A 12,457-nucleotide genomic window follows, 5' to 3' on the forward strand; every position below is an offset into this window, starting at 1 on the left:
CTGCAGCGGAAGAAATCCCTTCTTTCCCTCTAGTTCTTCCTGAATTAAGAAGTCTAAGTTATACATTTTCAAAGAAAAGGAATATACTAATATTAAATATTTGGAATCAGAGGAGTTAAATATTTGTATTCCATAATAGACAAAACTTATTTCAAAGGAGCAGCATGTAGCACGTAAGTAAGTGGTCCTTAAAAAAAATTTAGGTTGTTTATATGGCTTCTTGCTGTTTTATACAGTTAAAAGATGGGTGTGAGTTTCATTCAGGATTATATGTAGTCACCTATAACAAAAAACAAACAAGCAACGAGCAAACCCCCAAAAACAAACAACGGGGGTTTGAACAGGTGGACATGAAGAAGCCCAGAGATGCCCAAGGCTGGTGGGGTGGCCGTGCTTGCAGGGCTCACGCTCCTTTTTTGTTCCCAAGTCATTGTCTTTAGATAGCTTTTTACACTCTGGCCATCACATTAAAATTCTGGCTACAAGGAAGGAGGACAGAAATGTTGTCTGTTTCCTTCCTTCCTTTTGAAGACTTTTAGGAAGACTTTTAAAAGACTCCCAGGAAATACCATTTAAGCTTAACACTTAAATCTTATTGGCTAGGTCTAAGCCACATGGCTATACCTACTGGCCACGGAATTTGGGGAAAATGCCCAGATAAAAATTGGGGTTTAATTTCAGAGGTAGATTATATGCTACATTTTGCTTTGATATATAGATAATGGGAAGGTAAGCTGTAACCTCTAGTTATCATAAGTTGCAAAATCAGAAATATCTTTTGGATAAATACTTAGGAACTGCCTCTTGCTACCTAACTCTTACCCACTCCAGCCACTCATACTGCTTTTCTGGAGTTTTGACTAAATTAATTAATTAAAAGCTGTGGGTACCTATATGCCAGGCATTATTTTTGGTGTTACAAATGAAAAACAAAAACAAAAACAGAAAACCAAATGAATAGGGTGCTGTCTCTGCCCTCGAGCAGCTCACAGTCTAACAAGGGACACAAATACATAGAATGCAATAATTCATAATTACAATATGTAGTCAAAAATAATCTACTCAGCCAAAAAAATTCACATATTAATTTTCTAGGGTCTTATTTGCACTTCTTTTTTAATGAAATAGTGATCTAGGTAAAGGAAGGATAATACTTGCTAAGAACTACCTCCTATAGGACTGCAAACTCTGCGAGGGCAGAGACCAGGTCCAATTTGTTGAATGCTAAGCCTATGCAGTGGATGGTCAATGAGTACTGACTGAACAGTAACATGAATGAAAATACATGAGAATAAGGTGAGTCTGAAGAGCATTTTTAAAATGTATAACTTATATGTTACATATTGTTATGGAAATAGTATATAAAAATGGGTATTTGTCAAAGATACAAGATTTTTCAAAGAAAATTATTTACCTTAGATACATGGTCTTCGTTTTAGAATGTGATTTATTAAACTCTATATTTAAACCATGACTTGTGTAGTAGATGTCTGTTGGCTACTCCTACCTGCATTCTTTGTCTTAATTGCCTAGTTATTCCTTCTCGGTGCCCCTATTAGTGAACCCCATGTGACTCCAGAGAAACAAATTCTGCCTATCACTTTAGAGGTGCCTTTTGACCTATGCTAAACTGTTCAGTAGTCTCCCTAGCCATGGTGATTACTTCAGGGATGGATGACATCATCATTAACAATACTTTCATACTGTTTACTAAGTGCCAGGCACTATTCTAAACACTGCATTATTCCATTTAATCCTCATGACATCCTCATGAGGCAAGTGCTAGTATAACCCCATCGGTGTCGCTCTGAGGTACAAAGCTGGCTAACAGTGAGCTCACACAGTTTAACTCTGGAATCTTTGTTCTTAATGGTTTCACTGAACGGCTTGTGACTCAAGCTGGTCCATCAGAGTGAACCCTGTGCCTCCCACTAAGAAAGCTCCAACAGTTGGCTCCCTTTGCTCAATGTGGTGTGGACAGCAGATGTGAGTCCTGGAAGTACTCCAGCATGTGATTGCTTCAGGAGAAGCGAGGCTAAGTTCAAGACCAATACATGATAGTGCTAGAGGTGACAGGACCCAAAGACTCAGAGCCAGTTCTTGGATGCTGCTTGGAATTTGTAGTCAGCGAGGCAATAAACTCTATATTAAAGGTTGGTTTAAGTTGGGTTTTCAAAGTATCCTGAAATTTGATTTACTAAAAAATTATATACATGGATTCTTTGTTATATACATCTGTTACATGAAAACATTTGTGTCTGGTTCTTCACTTACATTTACCAATGAACATGATATAAATGTGGAGAGATTAGTAACATTTTCAATTATTTTAGCAGAAAGGAGTAAGATAAACATGATCCTAATTAACAATCAATTGGCAGTTTTTATTTCTTTCTTATTCTTTATTTCTTTCTAAGTTATTAATGTAATCTGTGGCATCTTAGATTCAATGGAATACAGTAATTTGATTATGGTTAGATATATACCCCTCATAAATATTGCTTTATCTTATCTACAACCTGGACTAAAATATACACTTCTTACATATACATTATATCTATATACAACAAAGCTTAAATGAATTTAATATTTTCCTAGAATTTTGGGTGGGGTTATGTTACAAGTAGTGGAGAATTAAATTAAGACTTAAGGGGAGGAGTCCTACTGTCTAACCAAACTCTGCCAACAGCTAAACACTTCATCTCTTTGTGTCTCAAAACTTTCATATGTAAGATAATTAATGGGTGGGATTAAGGTGATCATTAAAATTCCTTCCAGATTTCACATGCTACAGGTTCTAAGTAGTTTTATTACTTGCAACTGTTTTGGAATATCACCACCACCACCAACTACAATCATAATATCAATAAGCATGCTTTAAACCCAGATTAAATGAATTATTAGAGATCGCTCCTCATTTTGGGCAACTCAACCAGGCCTTCCAAAGGAACAGATTATTGCAACCCTTTTATCAGTATCATTTTAGATATCAGCTCATGAGGTATTTCTACTAGCATTATTGTTTATTCGATATAGTATGAACTCTAGTCTGTAAGTTTACACAAGGAAGCACTCAAGTAATTACACTTGTTCTAATTGCTCATCAAAGTTAATTTCTACTGAAAATAAGGGACTATCTCACAAAACTTCTGAGATCCAAATGCCAACTACAAAACTCAGTAATACACGGGGCATTGGGAAGCCTCAGGGCAAAGTTATCCCATTAACAAAAGTTGCTTTTGGTTAAGATGGATAACTGGTGAAATCAGAATTTTCTAGAAGGGAATCAAGCTAGAATCCAGTTGAAGGTGCTACCAAAAAAAAAAAAAAAAGTACAAGTAGCATGCCAGAAGTGAAGCTTGCATATGCAATCTCATTCATTCAACACACATTTTTTTGAGAGTCTACTGTGACAGGCACTTGAGCTATAAGAACAAGTCAGCCATGGTCCTGATTTCAGGAAGTACAGTCTAGGAAGTGGGTGGTGATAATGCAGATTGGATTAGAAAGTAACCCAGACCTAAGAGTCATGGTAGCTTCCTGGAGGAGAGCCATCTGAGTGCACACCTGAGCAGCAGGTGGGACCTACCAACATGAAAATGGGGCAACGGATGAAAGATGTGGGGAAGAGACAGACAGGTTGTAAGCTGAGAAAACAGCTAATAATGAGAGGACATGAGGATTCAGAGGCTGAAAGTCAGCGAGTCATAGGCCAAGCACTTGAGCACCTGTCTGTGTCAGGTGACATGGTCACCAATAGAGATTTTGTGCCAACTCCTTTTCCCTTTGTTTTGATGTGGTCATTTGGCTTCCTTTTGTTCTTTTCTTTACATTTTAAAAAATTTAAGATCAATGCTTAAAATGAAAAGATTTACCAGGCCACAGGAATAATATTCATGAAATAAAATTTATAAAAATAAATAAAATCATAGGAAACAAAATTCACTCACAGTTCTACCACAAAGAGATACTCGCTGTTGATATTTTGACATACATGAATCCAGTCTTTACTCTATGAGTGTCCATTTAAAAAGACAGGGCATAAACTATACTTTGTCTTTTAAAAATGATTTAAAAAGATTTATTTTTTAATGACAGGTAACAGGTGTACAGAATAACAGTATATAAAATTCCAAATGTACAAAAAGAAATACAGTAAAATGTCTCGATACTAGTCCCAACCACCAACCACCCATGAAATGACTGTTTCAGTTTTTCTTGGCAACTTCTTAATGTCAGAATCAGAAGCCTGGACATGCGTTCAGAGGTAATCTACTTTGCCAGACGTTACACTGGGTTGCTCTTTCCGGGAACATCACCTTTATAGGAAGAGCAATGTGTTGTTTTCAGAAGAAAGCAGCATGCTGGGTGTGAAGATCTAGAGGCACCAGAAGACAAGTCTTCGGTCCTTTATTTTATAGAAGAGCATGCTGAGGCATGGAGAGATGATGGGACTTCTTTAAGGTCATATGGCTAGTCTGACTTAAAATCAAAACAATTGCAGCATAACTAAAAGCTAATTTCCTCATCCTTTGATGGGTACCAGATAAAAGAGTCAATACATTAGAATCCTGGACAGAGTCTAGAAAAAAAATTTATTTTTAAATGAAGTTCAACTTCATTAGCCAGAAATTTGACAACATTCTTTTAATATAAAAATTTATTTTCATTTTTTAATTCATTCATGCTCATTGTAAAAAATTCAAACTTTCTTTTAAAAACAAATAAAAATGGATCTTTTTATTTGCACTAGTATGTAAGCTGCTTTTTTTCCCTCCATCTCATTGCTTAGTTGGGATAACTTTCCATGTCAGTGCATACACATCCAACTCAGCTTTTCCTAACAGCTGTTGGGTCTTCTATTCCATGCATACTCTAGAGTTAATGTAACAACTCCCTATTACTGGACACTTGAGTTATTTAAAAAGCTTTAATATTATAAACATGCCATAGTAAATATATTTTTACATACATCATGTCTATTATTGGATAAAGATAAATTCCTTGATATTGAATTTCTGGCTCAAAGTGTATGCATATTTAAATTATTGTATCTATGCCAGTTTGCACTCCAGAAAGCCTGAGTTCTACCAACTACGTATCCAAATAGCCATTTTATCCACTTTGACCAAGCTTAATCAAATCAAATAGGCAGAAGATGTTAATCTGTTGTCTAAGAAACTCAAAAATGTCTCCAAAGGGACTAGACTTATTATCTTGCTCCTCTACCCCCATTTTTTGCCAGTTTACATTTGACCAGAGAAGCGGATACTAGGGTACTTCAAAAGTCAAAGTTCTAAACCATTTATACCAAATACAAAGCATATCAATGCATTCACCAACTAGGATTACAAACTATGGAAAATGAGAATTCTCAGTAAACTCCAAAGAACATTTATATGGAGATGACAAGAATGAAGAAACAGCTTAGGTTGCTGTCTGGGAGATGACTTCCCTTGAAATGTGGGTAACACCCTTGAGGCGTTTCAATAAATGGGATCTGAGTCCTCAGTACTTAGAAGAGAGGATAGCTGGTTAAGGACATATATTTGAAGTGAGTCAGAAGGCAGAATGGTCTTAAAAACTGGATGTGTCTGGGCATATCCTATATTAGAAAGAAAAATGCGTAAAGTGTCTGAAGAGACTAGGCAAGAGCATGATGAAATTAAAACAGGGATATTTCCCTTCTTGAAAAACTACTTTTTCTGATGTAATCTACTTGGCAGGGTCTTCAATACTCTTCCTTGACAAGCATTAATGAGGTAATGATGGATGAGGCAAGTAACAGGGAAGCTACTAGTAAAGAACACACCTCCCCTTTAAACAACTATTCATAGGTAATTAGGAAAATTTTTATTATTTTTTGTAATTTCTAGAGCAGTGCTTCTCAAAGTGTGGTTGCAAACCAGCAGAATAAGCATCACCTAGGACCTGGTTAGAAATGCAAATTCTCAGGCTCCCCTGCAGGCTGCCAGAAACTCTAGGGGTGGGGCCAACAATCTATGTTTTAACAAGTCTTTCAGGCGATTTTACTGCACTGCCCTTGGGTATTTAAGTAATTGAGTTATTACTTGTTTACAGTTAATATTTTCAAGGTGTTTTTTCCTGTCTCAAATTATAGTTAACTTTCTAAAGTTTGGAAAATGCAAAAATATAAAAGATGACAGAGGACATGGATTGTTTAAATACATCTCCCTAAAAAAAGAATACGGTGCTTTAAAAAGAATTCTGTGCCTGGCATTTTGAAGCACATGTTTCAGCAAGGGGTAGAGCTTGTTTTATGTGAAGTCAAAATGCTTCTTCTAGGATGAAGATTCCTATAGTCTTTCACAGATGGTCTACATATTTCCATAAAATATTATCTACTCTGAATTTGTCATTTGACTCATCTACATAGGGTTATATAATGACAAAATGTCATCTCGACCAAAGAAAATATTTTTCTAAAAAATCTCTGAAAAGAGATCAAAGGCTTTCACACAGGCTTTAAAAAGACTCTATTATGTTATGCACATGTTGAAAAACTATATGATTTTTCCTGGGGGTGGGGAGTGATGTGTTTGAATAGTATTTTGTGAATTTGTTTCTCTAGATAGGCAGAGAAAGTCTTCTTCCAAAATCCTGCGGAAGGTGTATGTTCAGCTTTTTAAGAAACTGGTCATATCATCTTACATGCCCACCAGCAGTGCATGAGAATTCAAATTGTTCCTCATCCTCACCAATACTTAGTATGGTGGTATGATAACTAGGTATGGTAGCCATTCTGCTAGGTCTGCAGTTGTATTTTATGGTGATTTTAATAGTCATTCCCCTAATGACTAATGATATCCAGTATATTTTCCTGTGGTTATTTTTCACTTGTATATCTTATAATCTAATTATTCCATTCTTTATTAAATAAAAAAATGAATAAACAAACAGATAAACAGATAAATAAATAAATGCTCTGTCCCTCAATGTGACTATATGTGGAGACAGGGTCTACAAGGAGGTAATTGAGGTTACATGAAGTGGTAAGAGCGGGGCGTTGATACAAAAGGTTTAATGTCCTTATGAGACGAGACACCGTAGAGCTCACATCTTGGAACAAAGAAGAGGTCATGTGAGCACACGGTGGGATAGTAGCTGCCCATAGCCAAGAAGAGAGGTCTCACTAGGAAGTGACTATGCTGGCACCCTGATCTTGGACTTCCAGCCTCCAGAACTGTGAGAAAATAAGTGTCTGGTGTTTAAGCCACCTTTTATTTATTTATTTTCTTAGGCGACACAATCCTTGGTTGACCTCACAGATTGCAAGGACCTTGTCATCTTATAATCCTTTATTTTTATTTTTATATATTTATCTATCTATCTATCTATTTATTTATTTATTTATTTATTTATTTTTTGCACCTACAGCAAGCACCTAGTTTTCCCAGGTGGTCTCTCACCCAAGTATTAACCAGGCCCAACCTTGCTTAGTTTCCGAGATCAGAGGTGATTGGGCTTGTTCAAGGTGGCATGGCCGTAGACATTTAAGCCACCTGGACTACACCATTTTGTTAAGATAGCCCGAGCTTACTAGTACAATCCTCAGAGAAGAATTTTTAAAATTTGTACTATTTATAATAGTAAAAAATTAGAAACCACACAAATGAATAGATATACAAATTGTGGTATGTATGTATAAAGAAATACTACTGAGCAATACAAATGGATGAACTATTCATAAATCTCAAAATAATTATGCTAAGTGAAACAAATCGGACATAAAAGAGTTGACACAATGATTCCATTTATATAAAACTGTAGAAAATGCAGATAATCTATAGTGACAAAAAGTAGATCTGTGGTTGCCTGGGAGGGGGCACGTGGTGAGGAGTCCAAAGGAGAGATTACAAAGGTAAAGGAGGAAACTTTATGGGTGATGGATATGTGTGCTAGCTTGACTGTGGTGGTTCCATCGGTATACACACATGCAAAAATTTATCAAATCGCATACTTTAAATATATGCAATTTATTTCATGCCAATTATATCTCGAGTGATTTTTTTTTTTTTTTTAGCAACCTGTAGAATCTTCCTATTATATCTAGGAAACTCCAATTTTGTATTAAATACATTGTTTATTTTCTCCAGTCTGTGATAAAGAAATGAAAAAGAAAATGTCTCACTCAGTAAAGGTGGTCATATGTATAGGACTTCTCAGCTTGGTGCTCTCCCTTGTAAAGAGCTTGTAACTAGATCGCTGCCTCACCCCAAACCCCTAGCCTTTCCATTATCATTGGAGGTAAAACAAAACTCAAATCAAAGGACATAAAACGAGTGGCAGCAAAAGTCAGAACTGGGAAACAAATTGTTACACTTGAGTCTTATCTTTGGTTTTCCAGGCATAGGTGGCTTTACTGAGCATTATGATAAAGAATGAAAATCTGTTATAAAATGTTTCAATCTCATTTGATAATTTGTGTCAGGAGTATTATATTACAGAAAAGCCTCCAGAGTAAAGACATTAAACCCAGAATAATGTGTTAGATCATGTACTGCAAAACTTGGACAATACAACCCAAAGCTGGGCACAGAATTTGATTAGAAATTCAAAATCTGCTTTCATTTCACAGAAAGCTTGTAAGATAAAATAGGTTTGATTGATGGTTTTAGGTAAAGTTCATATCATACATGGTGGGTTTATATCACATGTGGGCGTTGTGCTCATTCATGTTTAGAAAAGACTGCTATAGCAGGGGGCCAAGGCTTCCTACAGAAGGTTCTTTGTGAAAGTACTATGGAAGGAAACTCACTCCAAAGTTGCAAATTGTTCACTTCATTCCACTGTGCTGCAGGTGCCAGCTTTTTTGATTTTAACCAAATTTTTTTGAGCGTGGCTACCTAGCTTCTAAGTGGTAGAGGAGGGAACGCAAAACTGTCTGATGCCAAAGCTCTTGCTCTTTCTAATACTTAATATAGAGTAGAGAAATTTTCTGGGAGGCCTACCCTCAACCTGGCTCCGCATCCTCCCCTGTGTCTCCTCTAGTTAGGACTCGTATCAAATAGCTGCTGGTTCCCAGCTGGAGAGCACAGATTGCACCTGCTCCGAAGGCCAGAGCAGTTCTGCCTCATTCGCAGCTCAGCCCCCGCTGCCTGTGCACCGATAAGAGGACCCACCAGGGGTCACTGCAGCCTCAGAGCTGTTGTGTCCGCCAGTCCTGGACACTGCCGGCCGCGCGGAGGGCGTGGGACCGCGAGCGCCGAACGCCGGGTCCAAGGAGGAATGCGCCCTCCCCTCCCGGCGCCAGCCGCCGGGTCTCCCCGGGAAACGGACACAGCGAGCGGGGTCAGGGTTCCGCGCGACCCCGTGACTTGCGCGCCGCGCGCAGCTTCGCCCGCGGACCTGTCAGCACTTCGCCATTAGACCACCTCCGCTCCGCCCTCCGCCCCCAGCCGCGACCCCGCCCAGAAGGGGAGCCCCCTTCCCGGCCGCCTGGCTGTCGCTTCGCTCCGGGGCTTTTTGCTGACGCCCCGGCCCAGCCCGGCCCAGCTGCACCTGGGCTGCGCCCGCGCGGGGCGCCACCCCTCGCTCTGCCGAGACAACTTTCCCTGGAGCCGCCGCGGCCTGGCGCGCCCGAGGCACACCCCCCACGCGCCCGCACGCCAGTCCTGCGACTCCGCGCTTCTCTGACCTCCCGGAGAAGCAGCGCACCGCCGCGGCGGCAGGGCATTCCGGAGGGGGACCTTGAACTTGGCCCCGCACAGTTCCCCACGATGGGCTCGGGGATCCCCAGACTGGAGCTGCGCTCCGCGGCCAGCTGACTTCCACTCACCGGTCGCGGGAGGAGCCCGCTGCCCTTCCCGACGGTCTGCGGACTTCTCGGTGCCCGCAGACTGGGACGACGGTCGCCGCTGCCCCTGCGGTGTTGCCGGGACGTCGTGGGTACCCCTGAAACACAGAGGAGTGGCCGAGTGCTCCCCATTCGGCGGACGGGACCCGAGGCTGCGGGGTGGGGTCGCAGCTGGAAGTGCGCGCCCGCCGGGGACCCCGCAGGCGGAGGGGCGGTCGGCGCGTGCCGGCCGCGCTCTGGGACGCGCGGGTGGAGGCGGCTGAGGAGCTTTGAGGGTCTTCCAAGTCGAGGCGGGCGGGGGGGCGCCTCGAGCTCTCGTCCCTCCCGTTTTGGGCCTCTTGCCCCGATTGCCAGGCGACTTTCGTTGTCCTCAGGACTCCGGGAGGGGCCGCGGCGCCCCCGCCTTTCGAGGAGCCGGAGCCGCAGGATGCGCGGGGACGCGCCGCCGCCCTCCGCGCCCAGTTCCGCCGGCCCTTCCCCGCCGGCTCCCGGGCGCTGACGCTGCGCGTTCGCCCGCGGTCCTCGCCTCCCGCCTGCGCGGCCCCGGACCTCGCCGCGAGCGGTTCCTGTCGCCCTCGCCACAGCGCGGACGATAAATTAACGCCTCGCGCTTGAGGGGAGGGGGCGGCTCGGCGCCCGGGTCGCGTCTTTCTCGCCTGGCTGGAGACTGCCACTGCCGTCATGGGCTGTTTCTGCGCTGTTCCGGAAGAATTTTACTGCGAAGTTTTGCTCCTGGACGAATCGAAGTTAACTCTCACCACCCAGCAGCAGGGCATTAAGGTAGGGGCCGGCCGGGGGCGTGTTCGGGGCATTGGCAGCCCGGAGGGCTCGGGGGGTCCGTGGCTTAGTGTGAGGGCTGTCACCGGTTGGGCCGGCAACTGCGTCGCCGGGCAGTGGGAAAGAACCGCAGCTACCCCCAGAGCTCAGGTAGAGGGTAGACGTGCCAGGGTGGGTTAACTTTGAATCCCTTCATAAAGGAAAGTAAGTTTGACGTCTCAAAGGGTAGTCCACGCATTAATTCTCAGCTGCAGTCCCCGGTCCTGCAACGGAGGCCAAAACTCTTCCTAACACCAGTTTCCTCCCAAAGCATCTAAAGGTCCCCTGCAGCTCCCAGGGAGGCACAGAATTGAATATACGTGCTGCTTGCTGCGTGGAAGACACGATTTCCCTCGGCTTTGATGAGGCTTTTTCCTGACGGTGTCATTGAGGAAGTGAAGGAGTTCACTCGTTGAAATACATTGATTGGGTGATTGTGATTGTGTTGCCTGTACTTGTAGCTGGGTATTGTTACCTTTGGAAGGAAAATAATCTCCCTTTCCACTAGCAAGCAAACTGGTTCCCCACATTTAAATAAACATCTCTCAAAGCGATTCAGTAACTTTGCTCCTGTTTGTAGGTCATTAAAATGCAATTACTACTGTTAACCTAGAGAACTAAACACAAAGGCTGTGAGAGATCGCAGAGATCCACTTCCTTAATTTTGCTGAGTTCTTGTGGTCGAGTGGACAAACCTGACGGAGGCGGAGACGCACTTGTTTTGCTGTTGCAGCCATGTAACTACCTGGAGGTGATAGGAATCGGGAGCGTTTTGTTTACTTTTCTCCTTCACTTTTAAATCACAGATATTTTAGATAACTCAGCCTCTGAGTCTGGTGAAGGTCAGCCTCTCCCTCCTCCTCCCCAGCTTGTCCCCTGAGAAATCAAGTTAAGTCTCTGCCAAGTGTCCTCTCCTAGTCTTGTCATCTCAGAAATTAATCCTAATGGCATAGGCCCTGGGCATTTCCTTGTGTGCATCAGTTTTTACCTAGCTTTATGCACACTAGAGTAACTGTTCCTGACCAAAAGCTTCAGTTTTGATATTACCGTTTTTGGTATACAGGATTCTGATTTCACAGATGTCATTGTTTTGCAGGAAAAAGGGCAAAAATGGTCCATTAAAACCACAAGATAAAGTTAACCCTTTAGGAAATTGTTTTGAATAGTGTGTCCCCAGTAATTACAATAAGCAAAAGTCAATCAGATTCCCCTTTGGTTTTCCCTTCAGGACAGTGTTCATTTTCTATTTTCAACTTATCTTTATCTTCCAAAACATCCCCTCTGCCCAAATGACATCAGGAAAAGAACTTCCCTTATAAGATCATATAACAGCATCCTTGGGTATACTGTGTGAATAAAATGGCAAAAATCAAAAACATCAGAAATTTTTGATAATACAATAATTCTCTTTGGCTTGGGGATAGAAACAATTAGAAAAAGATAACTGATGATCTGATACTAGAACAAATCCTTCTGGAGTGCCAAGTCTAAAGTCATATAGAGTGTGAGCTTCCTGTATAACCATGAAAGCCATACCGGTCAGCTGTGGAGCATGTACGTTACTCTGTTAAGAGAGCAGCCAAGTCTTGGGATCAAATGGAGTAATTTTGTTAAAGGAACATGAATCAAAAATCCTAGTCCATAATTACTTTTTATAACCTGATAGCGCTTACCTTGCTTTACAAATAAGTTGAAAACTGGAGAGTGATTCAAAGACAATAGCAACTTTAAAACGATGTTATTTTGGATAGATGCCATTTAACTAAACAATAATTTAAGCAGGCTTTTGTAGGAAGTAATCATTTTGCAACATGCTTGACTTCT

The 12,457-nt window shown here is 41.7% G+C and overlaps 2 protein-coding genes across 6 annotated transcripts in view; one reads left to right on the top strand and one right to left on the bottom strand.

Annotated features, from left to right (window-relative positions):
- The window catches only part of LOC118606529 (junctophilin-2-like), a 42,170-nt gene extending 31,670 nt beyond the window's left edge, over positions 1-10,500 (bottom strand). Inside the window, exon 1 of the mRNA XM_036225605.1 lies at positions 9,800-10,500. Coding sequence (XP_036081498.1) covers positions 9,800-10,500 — 701 coding nt within the window. The remainder of the gene's footprint in view (positions 1-9,799) is intronic.
- The window catches only part of EPB41L4A (erythrocyte membrane protein band 4.1 like 4A), a 211,479-nt gene continuing 209,299 nt past the window's right edge, over positions 10,278-12,457 (top strand). For 3 of the 5 annotated variants that reach the window (XR_001597196.2, XM_016147196.2, XM_016147174.2), the window contains exon 1: positions 10,471-10,597. Coding sequence is in view for 4 of the 5 variants with exons in the window: in XM_016147196.2 (XP_016002682.2) it covers positions 10,499-10,597 (99 nt within the window). In the remaining variant the exon portion in view is untranslated. Of the gene's footprint in view, positions 10,598-12,457 lie in introns of all 5 variants that reach the window. The other 2 variants (XM_016147164.2, XM_016147191.2) reach the window with 2 other exon arrangements.

Source organism: Rousettus aegyptiacus, unplaced genomic scaffold (assembly GCF_014176215.1).
Source record: "Rousettus aegyptiacus isolate mRouAeg1 unplaced genomic scaffold, mRouAeg1.p scaffold_m13_p_8, whole genome shotgun sequence".
NCBI lineage: Eukaryota > Metazoa > Chordata > Mammalia > Chiroptera > Pteropodidae > Rousettus > Rousettus aegyptiacus.